A 15,490-nucleotide genomic window follows, 5' to 3' on the forward strand; every position below is an offset into this window, starting at 1 on the left:
TTAGACTGACCTAACGACTTACTTATCTTTTTCTTCTTTCATTTTCTGGGTCTGTCTGATTTCCTTTGATGTGGGATGATACTGTTGCTGCAACATAAAATATAATAAGTATTTACTGTAAATGGAGGAAATAAAAAACCTGGAAAGTACAGAAGGTCAAGGTAATACACAAAACTGGAGGGTTTATTCAGTACATATTAATATTGAGAAGGCAATTCTATAAATAAGGCGCTAACATTTATGCACCAAACACGAGTAAATGATTACAGTAGGCACCTATACTGCTTTATAGGACAGGTGCACTGTTATATAGTTTATGGTTTATTAATAGCATTCCAACTAAACCCAGGCAGATAACACATTGTACATACATAATCTTAACAAATATAATACACATCCAAATTAAAAACAAAGCTACCATAAAACTAATTAAAAAACATTAAAACTATATTATATACAGTAAGCCTCACATCTGCTATGTATAAGCTGTGATGTCTCACATTACCACCTAAAACAACAGATGACATTACTACAAAGTATCTTTCACGTGTCTACAATAAAGCTGCATAAGCACTGGCAAACAAATAACTTCAAAAATTCCTTAAATACTGCAGTATCTGTTAGGTGCCTAATTGCACAGGAAGTAGATTCTAAACCATTGGTCTGTCAATTGAGAAAGTACCTTTTCAGGTTTATTCAAAATGAATCTTTCTAAATGTGGGAATGGTTGAACGATAACTACCTTCAGATATTAAAGTACAGCTTAAGAGTATAAACTTTCAACACAGTTACGTAAGAACATAAGCATTGCCATACTGGGACAGATCAAAGGTCCATCAAGCCCACTATCCTGTTTCCAACAGTGGCCAATCCAGCTCACAAGTACCTGGCAAGATCCCAAAACAGTACAATAATATATGCTGCTTATCCCAGAAATAAGAAGTGGATTTTCCCAAGTTCATCTTAATAATGGCTTATGGAATTTTATTTAGGAAATTATCCAAATCTTTTGTATGGTTAGTTTTAAATTTACTATCTAGTAGCTTCATTGCATGCCCCCTAGTCCTAGAATTTTTGGAAAGAGTAAACAAGCAATTCACCTCTACCTGTTCCATTACACATAGTATTTTACAGACCTCAATCATATCTTCCCTCAGCCGTCTCTTCTTCAAGCTGACAGATAATAAACAGACTTTCCTTTCAAAGCCTTGTGAATCAACAAGAGAATATTATGAAACTGCTCTCCAGGAGAGCAATTTTCAAACTGCCTGCACTAGGGCAAAGTCTACCTGTACTTGTTACTCATAAGCTTTACACTAATTTTCACAGGGAAATACTCTGTACTTTCTCTCTGAAACTTGCCACAAGGACACTTAAAGCTCCTTTCCTTTTTGACCAAAAATGCATTGATTAGAAAGTACAATCTATGCCTGTTATTTTTCTTCCCAAAAACTTTAAACAAGCCCCTAGAAACAGCTCCTTTCAATATCACTAAAAATGTGCACATTCTGGATCACCATAATTTTAGCTGCCATGAAAGAATGCAATTTTGAGATGGCTGATTAGATGTATGGACTATTGATCATAGGAAAAATTGGTAATATATACTTAGCCATAGGACAGTTGGCCATAGAGTCTTTGATTACAGTGCTTTTTGGTCATAGGACCTTGTGGTCATATGTATAATGGACACTTTTACTATTTGTCATAAGGCGATTGATATATTGGTCACAAGGACTTATTGTCACAGTGCCTTTTGGTCAAATGGCTATTGTTCATAAAGATTTGTTTCAGGGAGTTCATATTATTTGAGCTGATCACATACTCATCTTTAGGATCAAATGAACTAAAATGGGTTGGCTTGGTCAACACTATGGATTGCAGAAGGGACATTCAAGGTAGTAACTGCATTGTTTTTCCAACTGTTTTCTATTCATTTTCAGTTTGTTGACGGATGTAATCCAACTGGTTTATACTGTCTGCTATCCGATAATTGCCTACTGTAAGAGGTAAAACAACTGATTCCTTCTGCTTGTTCAACACTTATACTGACAGACTTTAAAATTGGAGCGATGTCAGCATTTGAAGAAGACTACTCATCAGCATGCATAACAGGGTGTTATTTTCATTTAACTCAGGGTATTCTATATAAGGTTAGTGATATAGGCATGAAGACTGCATACGAGAGATGTCCGTGGATCTGTTAGGTATCTTGCTGACCTTGCACATGCACATGTAATCGATGCCAAACAAGTGTATGACCTACTCGAATAAACCTATGCCTCAGATAGAACATATAGACATAGCAGCATAGTAAGAGATGGCAGATAAAGACCTGAATGGTCCATCCACAGTCTGCCCAACAGTCAAATTCAAGATTATATGAACAATGAATGTGATATTATATACTTGATCATGGTCGGTCTTTGTTGTTTCTGGGACAAAGACCATAGAAGTCCACCTGGCTCTGTCCTTATGTTCCAACTACTGGAGTTGCTGTCAAAGCAAACTCCAGCCTATCTGAATCAGTCTTGCCATTTGTGGGACACAGACTGTAAAAGTCTGCCTGGCACTGTCCTCATATTTCAAATTACTGGAGTTTCTGTCGAAGCTCTCTACAGCCCATCCTAAACCGGACTGGTATATGTGGGAATCAGACCATACAAGCCAGCCTAGCACCGGCCTTAGTTTTTACAGCCAGAGTTGCCATCTAAGCACCACATGACATGCAAATACATATGCAACCCTTTTAATTTGATTGTTTTAATTATTTGCTTATTTTATCATTTTGATGAATGATATTCATTTCATTTGTTTTATTAGTTTTTACCCCTGACGCAGACGTAGGATGAAACATGGTCATATCGGGTAATTGCATTAATAAACTGCCCAGCACTTCCGTATCTCTGATCTGCTCATTGCTTGCTGCTACACTGGTGTGCAGAGCATCGCCTTCCTTGTTGTCTGCTTGTTCTACTACTTAGCATTTCTATAGTGCTGCCAGGGTTACGCAGCGCTGTACAAGTTTAACACGGGGAAGGACGAGCATCGCCTTCCTTGTTGTCTGCTTGTTCTGCGGTGGGGCCCCCACTTTTTAGGGTTGAAACATGGAATCAATATCAATCAGCAGCAGATGGACTGGCTCATACAACTAACATTATGGAGAGCTGGCATTTCGGTTTAAATGCTCTCTTCCAGTGCAGTCATCCAACACTTTGGATGCAAAACATCCAAAATCAGATTTAGACGTCACATCGAACAAACGCTCCTCTATATGACTTATAACCATATTTCTATATGACCAAATGGCTTAGGACCAATTGTCCACCAAATTTTATGACAAACTGTTCTATGATCAAATGTCCTATGACAAAATCCCCTAAAACCTGATTGTACATTTTACTCAGGTAAACAGCTTTGAAAGTTGTCCCTTAACAACTGAGGAGGAATTTAGTTATTCTGTCAAACCAAGATATTCTGACGACAAAACAATCAGATACATAAAGCTTGCCAATCACAAGCAAAATATTTTCATAAATCACAATACTAAATCATTAACGTGTGGTACTCAATAATATGCTGTAGGCTATACCAGAAATGACCTGGCAGTAGCAAGAACAAACTTCCTTTCCGGTCCAAGTGTGATAGAGATGAGATGTATTTCTGCCTAATTCTGCATATTTTCAATTTGAGATGTACAGAAATACATGAAAGTGCTGCTACTCAGATGAGTAAAAATTATCGGCTGTGGATATAATACACAAAGGACAGTTGCAAGCTAAAATTTCGAAGGACCTCAAAATTTATGAATCAACACTCAGAGGTTGGCTTGGAAATGAAGGTAAACCACGTGACTTCATTAAAAACACTGAACCTTCACAAGGACTCAAACAAAAGCATGTGCGTTATGTGACCAAACCCAAGCTTGATAAAGCAGTGTGCATGTGAGTTGCACAAGAGCGAGATAAAGGAACACCTCTTAGTGGCCGAATACTTCAAGAACAAGCTGAAAAATTTGGACATCTGATTGGACAAGAATTTTCTGCTAGTAGAGGGTACATAAATGGGTTCAAGAAATGCCATGGAATTTCACAAGTGTTGATTTGGGGGAGACTGGCAGACGGAGCTGCCGCTAGCGTGTTCCCCAGTGAGTTAAAGGCTGAAAATGGAGGCTACACTGAAGAGCAAGTGTGTAATTGTGATGAAATGGTCTTGTTCACAAAACTGTTACCAGCTAAAAATTGTAGGTTTAAACATGAGCCAAATAAAACAGCTGGTTATAAGAAAATTAAAGATCATGTAATTCTGCTGTTATGTACAAATAAAACTGGCAGTCACAAGCTACCTCCACTGCTGGTTGGCCAATTTGAAAATCCACGATGATTCAATCACCTAAATAAATCTAAACTGCCTGTAATTTATAAAAGCAGCAAAAATGCATGGATGGCCAGTGCTTTGTTTGATGAATGATTTCGTCAGTCACTTGTTTCATCTGTTCAGAAACATTTGTGTTTAAAGAAGCTTAATGAAAAGGCACTCCTGTTGCTCGATAACTGCCCCGCAAACCTTCCAGCGGAGTCTTTGATCTCTAGAGATGGAAACATTTGAGTTCTTTACCTTCCCTTGAACACCACTTCCAAACTCCAACCAGCAGACCAAGGCATAATCAAGAATTTCAAACACAATTACAGATGAGAAGTAATTTGTGCCCTTGTTTCATCATACCATTTGACTGGGGGTGATAGGCTGATATGGTGATGTAGGCTCCGGGCTTCGATGTAAGCTCCAGGCTCCGGTGGAAGCGGTACCAGAAAGGGGAGTGGCAAACGATGAGCGGAGACGACAAGCGAAAATTCCATTGCCCCCGGTGCAGGGATAGGCAGTTGATCCTCTTCCCAGGAGTAACCACACGAGGCCTGCGCGACAGTGCTCGTGTGTCTAGCCTTGTCTCCTGCCCGCCCTTCTTCCCACCTAGCGCAACGGGAGGTGACCGAGCCCCCCATACCTATGACCACACGGTCATGCGACCCCGACCGTGCACCCGGCTCTGCCACCTAGCAACTCCTCCGCCGACTCGGGAGGGCAGTGGGAGTGAGACGCCGGATCCAGGGTGGCCGCATCAGGAAGCGGAGACTGGGAGGACGCGTGGGCACTCCAGGGGAGGCAAACAGAACTGCAAAGAGCCCGGCCGGCGGCACCTCGTGCCTGAGTGAGTGGAGCAGCGGTGATGGCGAGAGGATCGGAGGCAACACGGCGATGAAATCCGGATGCTGTCTGCCCGGGATCAGATGCGTGGCGGCGCGGCCTGAGGCTGTTGCCTCCTTCCCCAGCTCCTATCTCCAGAACTGCAGAAACTCGGCGCCCTGGGGCAACGCTTCTAAACGTCCAGCTACAAGAAGGCCAGCTCTTCATTTCCAGCAGTGAACGTGAAAAGTCGTTACCGGCATAGGAGGAGAAATACAGTGAGGGGCAAATCTCCCCAGGTGGAAAAGAACCTCATCCAAAGGGCTGGTGCAAATCACAAAGCATCGGCTTCGCCAGCTCCCTGCACCCAGACAGCATGTGCCTGCGAGGGAAGACTGATGGAAAGATTCTGAATTTTGGACTCATGCTGAGCTAAGTGGGACAGGGTGAACCCACATGCTACTGTTTTGAACAGAGATCCTTATGCTAAAGAGAGGAACAACGCAACCTCAGGGAAGCCAGGACCCCGGGAAAGTGAGTCCTTTGATGCCCGGAACAAACTGCAGCTCTCAGGGTCATGGAGACGCTGCGCCTTGGGGCAACACTCCTAATCCTCCTGACTGTGAGTAAATTATCTATATTTATCTAAAAAAAACAACCCCAAAGATCCAAGTCCTATCACGCACCCTATCGAACACGGCCTACCAGGAGCCCAAACTGAACTATTACCAAAATGAATACCATCAAATTACTCCTAGTAATTTACTCCTTATCACTGATCCACCTAACACTAACCACCCCACTCACAGAAAGTAACATCATCCCCATACTACATAATCCCTAAAGACTGACCAGATTCACTCCGCCTCATCACACCGACAATAACCAAATCAAAGGAAGAACATCAACCGCAACAGAAGGGAAGGAACCCCCATAACAAACCCACAATAACAAAGAAATGACAACTAGCAAAGATCCATATAACACCAAACATAGCTGACCCATATCAAAAAATTCAAATGGGCTACATCAATGCCAGATACGTAGTAAACAAAACAACAATAGTAACAGACTGGATCACGTCAAAAAACCTTGATCTACTTTTCACCAATGAAACCTGGATCCATGATCAAAAGGACTCCATAATCCTAGATCTTTGCCCCCCAGGATATAAAATCGCTCACTGGACCAGAAAGGAAAAGAGAGGTGGAAGCATAGCATTAATCTATCAATCCCAGTTTACCATAGATACCACTGCTGAGTCCATAACATCCCAACTTAGGAAATTGCCTCAATCAGAATTCACAACAAAACCCTGCTTGATCACCTGAACTGTGTCCTGTTTTATGGACCACCAGGTAATTGGAACGAAGGCCAGACAATCTTCACTGATTCCATCTCAAACACATGTGCGACCAACGCCAATATACTAATACTAGGAGACATCAACCTTCACCTAGAAGACCCAAACTCCACTAACGCACGAGAATGTAAGGAATTCCTCCATCTATGGGATCTCAAATGGCCACAAATGCAAGGAACCCATGTCAAAGGGCATACACTTGACCTCATCTCACACAAACTGCCAACAGACCAGAACCTAATAATAACAGATATTAAATGGACAGAAACACCATGGACCTATCACTAAAATGGCGAAAAGAAGGGCTCATACTACACACAACCTACAGCACCAGAGGCCAAACAGACCTGGAAATATTCTGGCTACAGATATACAATAACGAATGGACAGCACAAACAAACTCCAAACACTATCTCACAGAATGGGATAAAAGATGCAGAAGCATACTAGACAAAATAGTGCCCTTACGAACAAGAACCTCACAAAGGCATGACTCTATACCTTGGTTCAACGATGAACTGAAAAAATTAAAAACACAATCCAGGAAACTCGAACGAGCATAGAAAAAATTAAAAGATGAACACACACTCAATACATGGAAACAGATAGAAAGAAAATACAAATAAGACAAACCCAAAGGACATACTATAAAATTAAAATAGGACCGGACTACAAAGACACGAAGAAACTATACCAACTTGTGAACAAATTACTAGACACTACAGCGGTCACTGCAACCAATACAGACATTCCATCTGCAGACAAACTCGCTAAATACTTCAATGAAAAAATTACAAACCTATGCAACACACTACCTCAGGACAATACCAATACCGAAAACTTCAACAGTTTGTACCCCACATTTGTATCTCACATTTTCCCACCAGTTTGCAGGCTCAATGTGGCTTACATTATACCGTAATGGCGATTGCCATTTCCGGAGAGAAATTACAAGTAGTATTGCATTAAAGGGAAGACACATACATAGTGGTGTTATATTGAAGTTCCTGAATTGTATAGTGAGTAATAACAATAGGTTAATTAGCTGTGCCAAGTTCATATCCTGTATCAGAGATGAGGTAGTAGAGCAAGGATTGCGTGCTTTCGTTCGTAGTGTTGGGAACAGTTAATTGTGAGCATTCTGATTTGTTTAGTTCATGTAGAGTTTTAAGTGTTGAACTTGGTCAAACTTTACACTCCTCACTGTCGAAACAGTCACCCAGGCAATCAAAAGGTTTTCTAGCACCCACTGTAAACTGGATATCTGCCCCAGCTACCTACTAAAATCCGCCCCTGACCGCTTCATAACAGACCTCACATCTCACCTAAACTACATGCTTCAACAAGGTCTCTTCCTTGATGAATATGGAAACATCCTACTCACCCCAATCCCAAAAGATACCAAGAAAAAAAAAACCCAAACACGCCAACTACCACCCAGTAGCATCTATCCCACTAGCAGTCAAACTGATGGAGAGCATGGTGACCAAACAGCTCACTGACTACATGGACAGGTTCTCAATACTACATGAATCACAATCGGGATTTCACCCCCTCCATAGTACGGAAACTGTGCTAGTCACTCTCCTGGCCAAATTCATGCAGGAAATAGCCATAGGTAAAAGCATACTTCTCCTCCAATTCGATATGTTGAGCGCATTTGACATGGTAAACCACAATATACTACTCTTAGGCTACTTTGGGATTGGTGGAAATATACTCAGCTGGATCAAGGGCTTCCTAACCACCAGAACATACCAAGTGAAATCAAATTCAAACATATCACCACCGTGGAAAGCAGACTGCTGAGTACCTCAAGGATCACCACTATCACCAATACTTTTTCAACATAATGATGATACCACTGGTCAAGTCCTTATCCAAGCTAGGCCTCAACCCGTTCATCTATGCAGACAATGCCACAATATACATTCCCTTCAGACATGATCTGACAGAAATCACCAATGAAATCAAGCTCAGTTTGAACACCATGGACTCATGGGCAAACTCTTTTCAACTGAAACTGAACACTGAAAAAACACACTGCCTCATCCTCTCCTCTCAACACAATACGTACAAACCCACATCCATAAACACCCCAGACCACACCCTCCCTATTTCAGATAGTCTGAAAATACTTGGCGTTACAATCGACTGCAACCTCACACTCGAGAGCCAAGTGAACTCCACAATAAAGAAAATGTCCCACTCAATGTGGAAACTTAAACGAGTAAAACCTTTCTTCCCATGGGAAATATTTTGTAACCTAATAGAATCAATGGTACTAAACCATGCAGACTACTGCAATGGAATCTATGCGGGATGTAAAGAACAACTGACAAAGAAACTCCAGACCGCTCAAAACATTGCAGCCAGGCTGATATTTGGTAAAACGCGATTCGAAAGTGCCAAACCCTTCAGAGAAAAACTGCACTGGATTCCAATAAAAAAACTTATACCTTCAAAATCTGCACCCTGGTCCACAAAATTAACTATGGCAAAGTCCCAGGATACATGACAGACCTCATAGACCTACCAAACAAAAACACAACCGGATCATCTCAAACATACCTAAACCTCCACTACCCAAACTGCAAAGGACTTAAATACAAAGCAACCTATGCATCCAGCTTCTCCTATATAAGCACACAACTATGAAACGCACTGCCAAAAGCTGTGAAAACAACTTACGACCACCTAAACTTCAGGAAATCACTAAAAACCAACCTGTTCAAAAAGGCATACCCCACCGACCCAACATAAATGCCTACACTCTGCAACACAGCAAAACCAAAGCTCGCAATGGACACTATATAACCTTTCCTCTCTTCGATCCTCATTGTACCTTAAACACATGTACCTTTATTCGACCACAACATCACCTTGTATTTGTTTCTCTACCGGACTTGGTGAACGCCTTTATGGTACTATGTAAGCCACACTGAGCCTGTAAATAGGTGGGAAAATGTGGGATATAAATGTAACAAATAAATAAAATCCTAACATTTCTGAATTTCTGAAAAAGTTGAATCTGAAAGAAATTATTTATATCATTAAGAAGGCATGGGATGATGTAAAATAGATATCCATTGAAAACTGCTGGATGAGAGGGCTGAGTGATGCCTTTGCCAAAAGCAGTTCTTCCAGTGACTCTGGGAGCGAGTCTGACTTTGAAGGCTTCACTGAAACACATATCACCAATACGTTTAACCAGATAAACGAACAAAAATCTGCCTATATCTACAATATATTAAAAGACACTGACATAGAAACTTCTGCAGAAATGACTAGTTAGAGTGGAACGAAAATAATGATGCAGGTATTTCTAATATGAAATTTATGTCAGAGGAAGACATGATACAGGCTGTTCAACCATAGCATGATATCCCAGAGAACACCACCAGTGACAACGAGGATGAGGATGATGATGATGATGATGATGTGTCAACTATGAAAATTTCACCTTGTTGTTTTATAAACTGTTACAGAAATACTGTATATCATCTCTGTAAATACATACAGTACTGTAAATAAAAATTTTCACTCTTGGTCTTTAATGTTAGTTTATTGTTGTTCCGGTTAAAAGCGCTTCATTTATATGCGTTACATAAAATTGCCTCCCAACCACCATGAACAGAATTCATGTACATATCCCTATATCTTGGATAAAAAGAGTTAATTCTTTAAAGACAATGGCTCTTTTAAGGCTCCTTTAATTAAATATGTCATGAATAATTTCCTGCCTGGAGTGTCTGTGAAGATCAAGGATGCAAATGAACAGCTTAATTTGGAATAACAAATCTATGCCAATTAAATTCACTATATCTATCCAAGGCAGGCATGGGTCACTTCATGTAGGACATAAAATCTGTTGGAAACAAATTCCATATTGGAATCTCTTATGGAGAGAAATATAAAGTTGCTTATTTATAAAAGGGATTCTGTACAGAAAGCAGGATCAGCTGAAGGAGCCTGTTCTTCCTTATATGTTAATATAAAATATGGCTGGTTGATTGCCTGTTTGGATCAAGATTAATATTTTTAATTAACTGTTGGTAGTCCTTTAGGGAATACAAACATAGTTCCGAGTTCTAGATGGTTTACATGGAGATACCTTTTTGTTTTCACCTAGCAGCTTTAGGTAGACAGAACATAGAAGATGATAGCAGATAAAGACAATATGATCTATCAAGTACACTCATCCATACCAACTTCTAATCTTTACTATCCCTTCCTTAGAGATCCTCTATGCTTATCCCATACTTTCTTGAATTCAGATACAGGCTTCATTTCCACCAGCTCCAATGGGAGGCTGTTCCTTGGAGTAGCTTAGTGGTTAGTGCAGCGGACTTTGATCCTGGGGAACTGGGTTTGACTCCCACTACATCTCCTTGTGACTCTGGGCAAGTTACTTAACCCTCCATTGCCCCAGGTACAAATAAGTACCTGTATATACTATGTAAACCGCTTTGAATGTAGTTGCAAAAAAAAAATCACAGAAAGGCGGTATATCGTCCCATTCCCTTTCCCTAATGAGCCTATCTCCTTTCAACTTCATCCTATGCTCCCTTGTTCCAGAGCTCCCTTTAAATAGAAAGAGATCCGCCTCTTGTGCATTTATGCAATGGAGTTATTCAAAAGTCTCTTTCATATCGCCTATTTCCACCTTTCTTCCAAAGAATACTGTGATAACCCTGAATCCTGGGCTCCTTCAGCCCTCCAGGTGGTTGCTCCGGGCAATTGCTCCACACTCCCATCCTTGTATTTTCCACAAATCCAGGTCAAGGCCGTAAAGTGATCTGGTCCGGGTTTCCCCCCTTTATTTCAGCCAGCAAAGTATTCCAATAGATTCAGCAAACACAAGAAAGCACAAATGCACAGTCCAATGATTCAAAATCAATACTCAGTCTGTGGGCCCTGTGCTGAGCCCACCCACCTCCTTCATGGGGTATCTAGTTTAAAAGGTTCAAGGTTCAAACACACTGTTCTCAGCAGCCTGCCCTTCCACTATAGAAGGGCTGGCAGCTCATCTTCCTCATCTTCTTCGGTGGCGTAAGGCTGTCTAATCATTAAGTTCCATACTTCAGAGAGAGTCACCACCCTCTTCTGGTTTAAGCCGGGTCTGTCTTCAGCTGGGCTGAAAGGAACTCCTTCCCTTCATTTCCTTTGCGAGAAGGTATCACACAAGGAGGTTTTATGACAGGACATGGCATGAGCCTATCTGGCCCATTCTGTGGGCTGAAGCCAGTGGACGGAGTTTGCTGATATATTGTGTGACCCCCCCCAAATTTGCAGTCGCTATTGAAAACAATAAAACTTGTGAGGTTTATGACTGCCTATATGTGTGGGGTTTTTTGACAGCTTTTTAAAAAATGTATTTGAAAGTTTCCCATGTGTAAATTGAGGTTTTTTTTGTTTTTTAACCTCTCAGGGGGTCCTGGGCATGAGCTGCGGTACTGTTGCGAGTTGGGTGCTCTGGAGCGTCCAACTTGTTTTTGGAGCCACAAGAGACCCCATAACTCAGCCCTGAGGCTCAGGCAGAGCCAAGGCCTTTCTTAAAGCTGCCAGTGGCGAGACAGGGGACTTTTATGCTTGTGAATTGTAATGTTGTCCTATGACACCTTCTTTCCTTCAGTGCATTTACTTTGATTGGCCAGCAGGTGGTGTTTGACCTCTACATTATAGCTGTAGCAGAGGTCTCTTTTCTGCTTTAGCTTACTATCCCCAAAGGAACAGAGAAAAACCCTTGAGGGGAAAAGTAACCTGCAGTGCCATTGGTCAAACACTCTTAGTGCTAGTGTTCTGTGCCCTGAAGCCAAAGACCTAGCCCACAATGTTCTGGAACTCTCTAATCTCAGAATTCGGAGTGTGGAGGGAGTAGAACTCTGCACTGAGGCCCTGTTCAATTTCTGTGAGCAGTTTCTTTTCTTGATCTCCCCAAGTACTACTTAGGTAGTAAAAAAGTGTTTAGTTAGCTTTAATACTGAGTCCTTGTTATTTTACCTGTTTCTGTTTATCACTTTTACCGTTCACTGTTCTATTTTTTTTTTATGATAACAAACCTATTAGTTTGTTAGCTCAGTTGTCCTGGCAGTTTATGTTCTCGGTCTGAGAGTGGTTTTCTGGGAACTGTGGGACCACTAGGATTATGGCCCCCATGTCCCTAGAAACCACCAGGGAAAAAAAATTGCAGGTGGGAAACTTGCCAAGAGGTGAACGCAACACAGCAGGCAGGTGGAGGGTATGTCAGTGTAGGCAGGCCTGAACAGTGCTGGATTAAACCCTCCAGATGTCCACAGGGTTATCCCCAGGTGGTGCTAGGGGTACTGCTAAGGCATTACATGACACTGTCCCCTACAAAAATTGAGCCTCACGGCTCTAAAAACAAGTCTGCTGCTCTGGAGCGCCCAAACCCACTGCTCACTCCCCAGGACCCCCTTCTCCCCTCCAAAGTTAAAAAAAAATCCCTCTGGTTACATATGGGAAGCTTTCAAATAAATAAAAAAAAGCTGTCAATTTTTAAAAAATCCACACACATAAACCTCAGAAGTTTGCTATTGTTTTCAATTATGTCTGCGAATGTTTGGGGTCACACAATATGGCAGCTGTGCGGGGGAGATGGCTTCAACTTTTTGATGTAATGCCATCTCCTGTCATAAAACCTCCTTGGCATCACATATTTCTTTATCTAAGGGAACTGGGCTTCATCCCCTTAGCTCGCCCTGGTGGGTGCCCGGGGTAAGTTCAACTCTACTTCAGAAGGAGTTACCTCGTTCTTTTCTCTCTGAGGGCGCCCTGGGTCTTCCTTCCCTTGTATCTATGCCCCAAAACCCATTCTCTGGAGATTGGCTGCTCAAGAACTCTCCCCCTAAAGGGGATCACTAAACCTGTCAAATCACAATACATATTGAGATGTTTATGTCTGTCTCCATATAGCTTATGATGAAGACTGTTGATCATTTTAGTAGCCACCCTCACAAACAACTCCATCCTGTTATCTTTTTGAAAGTGTAGTCTCCAGAATGTACACAATACTCTAAATGAGGTCTCATGCAGAGGCACTATCATCTTCTTTTTCCTGATAGCCATTTCACACCCCATGTAACCAAGCATCTTTCTGATTTTTCTATCATTTTTTAACCTGTTTGGCCATCATAAGATCATCAGATATGTTAAACCCCAAGCCACACTTCTTTTATATACAGTACTTCAAATGCTGCAGAATATGAACAAATTCCAGCTGTCCTAAACCTCGACAAGGGCCAATTGTTTCGTGAACCTGCTGCTTCATGGGGTGGAACCAGTGGGTTCGCGAAACAAGTGGCCCTTGTGGGAGTTTTGGACCAGTGGAATTTATTCATGTTCTGCAGCACTTGAAGAGAGTTCCTTTATGCACTGGAATAATAGCAATTTGAGGAACTGATACTGCGAAAAGCTACCTCTTCAGTCAAGCTAAGTACTTATGAGACTTTATACTAGTAAAAAAGGCCCATTTCTCAAACAAATGAAATGGGCGATAGCAAGATTATCATGTAATGGTGATTATGTTTTTAAGGGAACCGTTAGGAGAAATGTTCTGTCATGATCCTATATAATAATTCTCACCGCCAACGTTCGAATGTGCCAGGGACTGTCCTCCCTCAGGAGGTGGTCTGCTAGGCAGGCACGCACTGACGTCAGTGACAGCTGATTTGAAACCAAGGGGAGGAGTAGGGAAACACGCGGAGTATGTTTCCCTACTCCTCCCCCTGCCTCTGAATCAGCTGTCACCCCCGCGTTACGGCCCGTGGACCCCCCTTCCGCGACCCTGTCGCCCCCCCTTCCCGGCGAAACCCGCCCCCCCCCCCCCCCCCGCCGCTGCTGTCAACTACCTGTGCTGATGGGGGACCCAAACCTTCAACAGCCGAAGTACAGTTCTGCCCTTCGCGTTGGTTCCTCAATGCTCTTCAAGTTTCTGTGTGTGCATCTGACGTCAGGCGCACGCACAGAAACTTGAAGAGCATTGAGGAACCAACGCGAAGGGTAGAACAGCACTTCAGCTTTCGGGGGTTTGGGTCCCCCGTCAGCACAGGTAGTCGACAGCAGCGGCGGGGGGGGGGGCGGTTTTCGCCGGGAAAGGGGGAGGGGCGACAGGGTCGCGGAAGGGGGGTCCACGGGCCGCAACACGGGGGCGGGGGCTTGGTTGAAAACAGAGGGAGGGCAGACAAACACCAAGAGAGGGTGGAGGATTGCCTGCCTAGCGCCCGTTTCCTTGATTTCAGAAACGGGCCTTTTTCCTAGTAAGTAATAATTGGGAAGGGTGTATAATGAGTAATATGCTCTAGGGGTATGAGATGCAAATTGGTTTATGTATGAGAGTGTATATGTGAGAGAGAGAGTGTGTGTTTGTGTGTGAGAGAGCGTGTATGTGAGAGAGCGAGACAGAGTGAGTGTGTGTGTGTGTGAGAGAGAGAATGTGTTTGTGATAAAGTGTGTGTGTGTGAGAGTGAGAGTGTAATACAGAGAGAGAGTGTGTGTGTTTGAGAGAGAGTGTGTGTGTGACAGAGTGAGTGTGTGTGAGAGAGAGTGTGTGTGTGACAGAGTGAGAGTGTGTGTGAGAGAGAGTGAAAGTGTGTGTGTGAGAGAGTATGTGTGTGACAGAGTGAAAGTGTGTGTGAGAGAGAGAGAGTATGTGTGTGACAGAGTGAGAGTGTGTGTGAGAGAGAGTATGTGAGTGACAGAGTGAGTATGTGTGAGAGAGAGCGAGTATGTGTGTGACAGAGAGAGTATGTGTGTGACAGAGTGAGTATGTGTGAGAGAGAGAGAGTGTGTGTGTGTGTGTGTTAGAGAGAGAGAGGGAGTGTGTGTGAGAGTGTGAGTGTGAGACAGAGAATGTGTGTGAGAGAGAGCGTATGTGTGTGTGTATGAGAGAGAAAGAGTGTGAGATATAGTGTGAGAGAGATA

At 42.4% G+C, this 15,490-nt stretch overlaps 1 protein-coding gene across 1 annotated transcript in view; it reads right to left on the bottom strand.

Moving 5' to 3' along the window:
* Positions 1–15,490, bottom strand: part of LOC115462943 (ciliogenesis and planar polarity effector 1-like) — a 237,673-nt gene that overhangs the window by 90,846 nt on the left and 131,337 nt on the right. The window contains exon 19 of the mRNA XM_030193045.1: positions 23–87. Within this exon, the coding sequence (XP_030048905.1) occupies positions 23–87 (65 nt within the window). The remainder of the gene's footprint in view (positions 1–22; positions 88–15,490) is intronic.

This window comes from Microcaecilia unicolor, chromosome 2 (genome assembly GCF_901765095.1).
Source record: "Microcaecilia unicolor chromosome 2, aMicUni1.1, whole genome shotgun sequence".
Taxonomy (NCBI): Eukaryota; Metazoa; Chordata; class Amphibia; order Gymnophiona; family Siphonopidae; genus Microcaecilia; species Microcaecilia unicolor.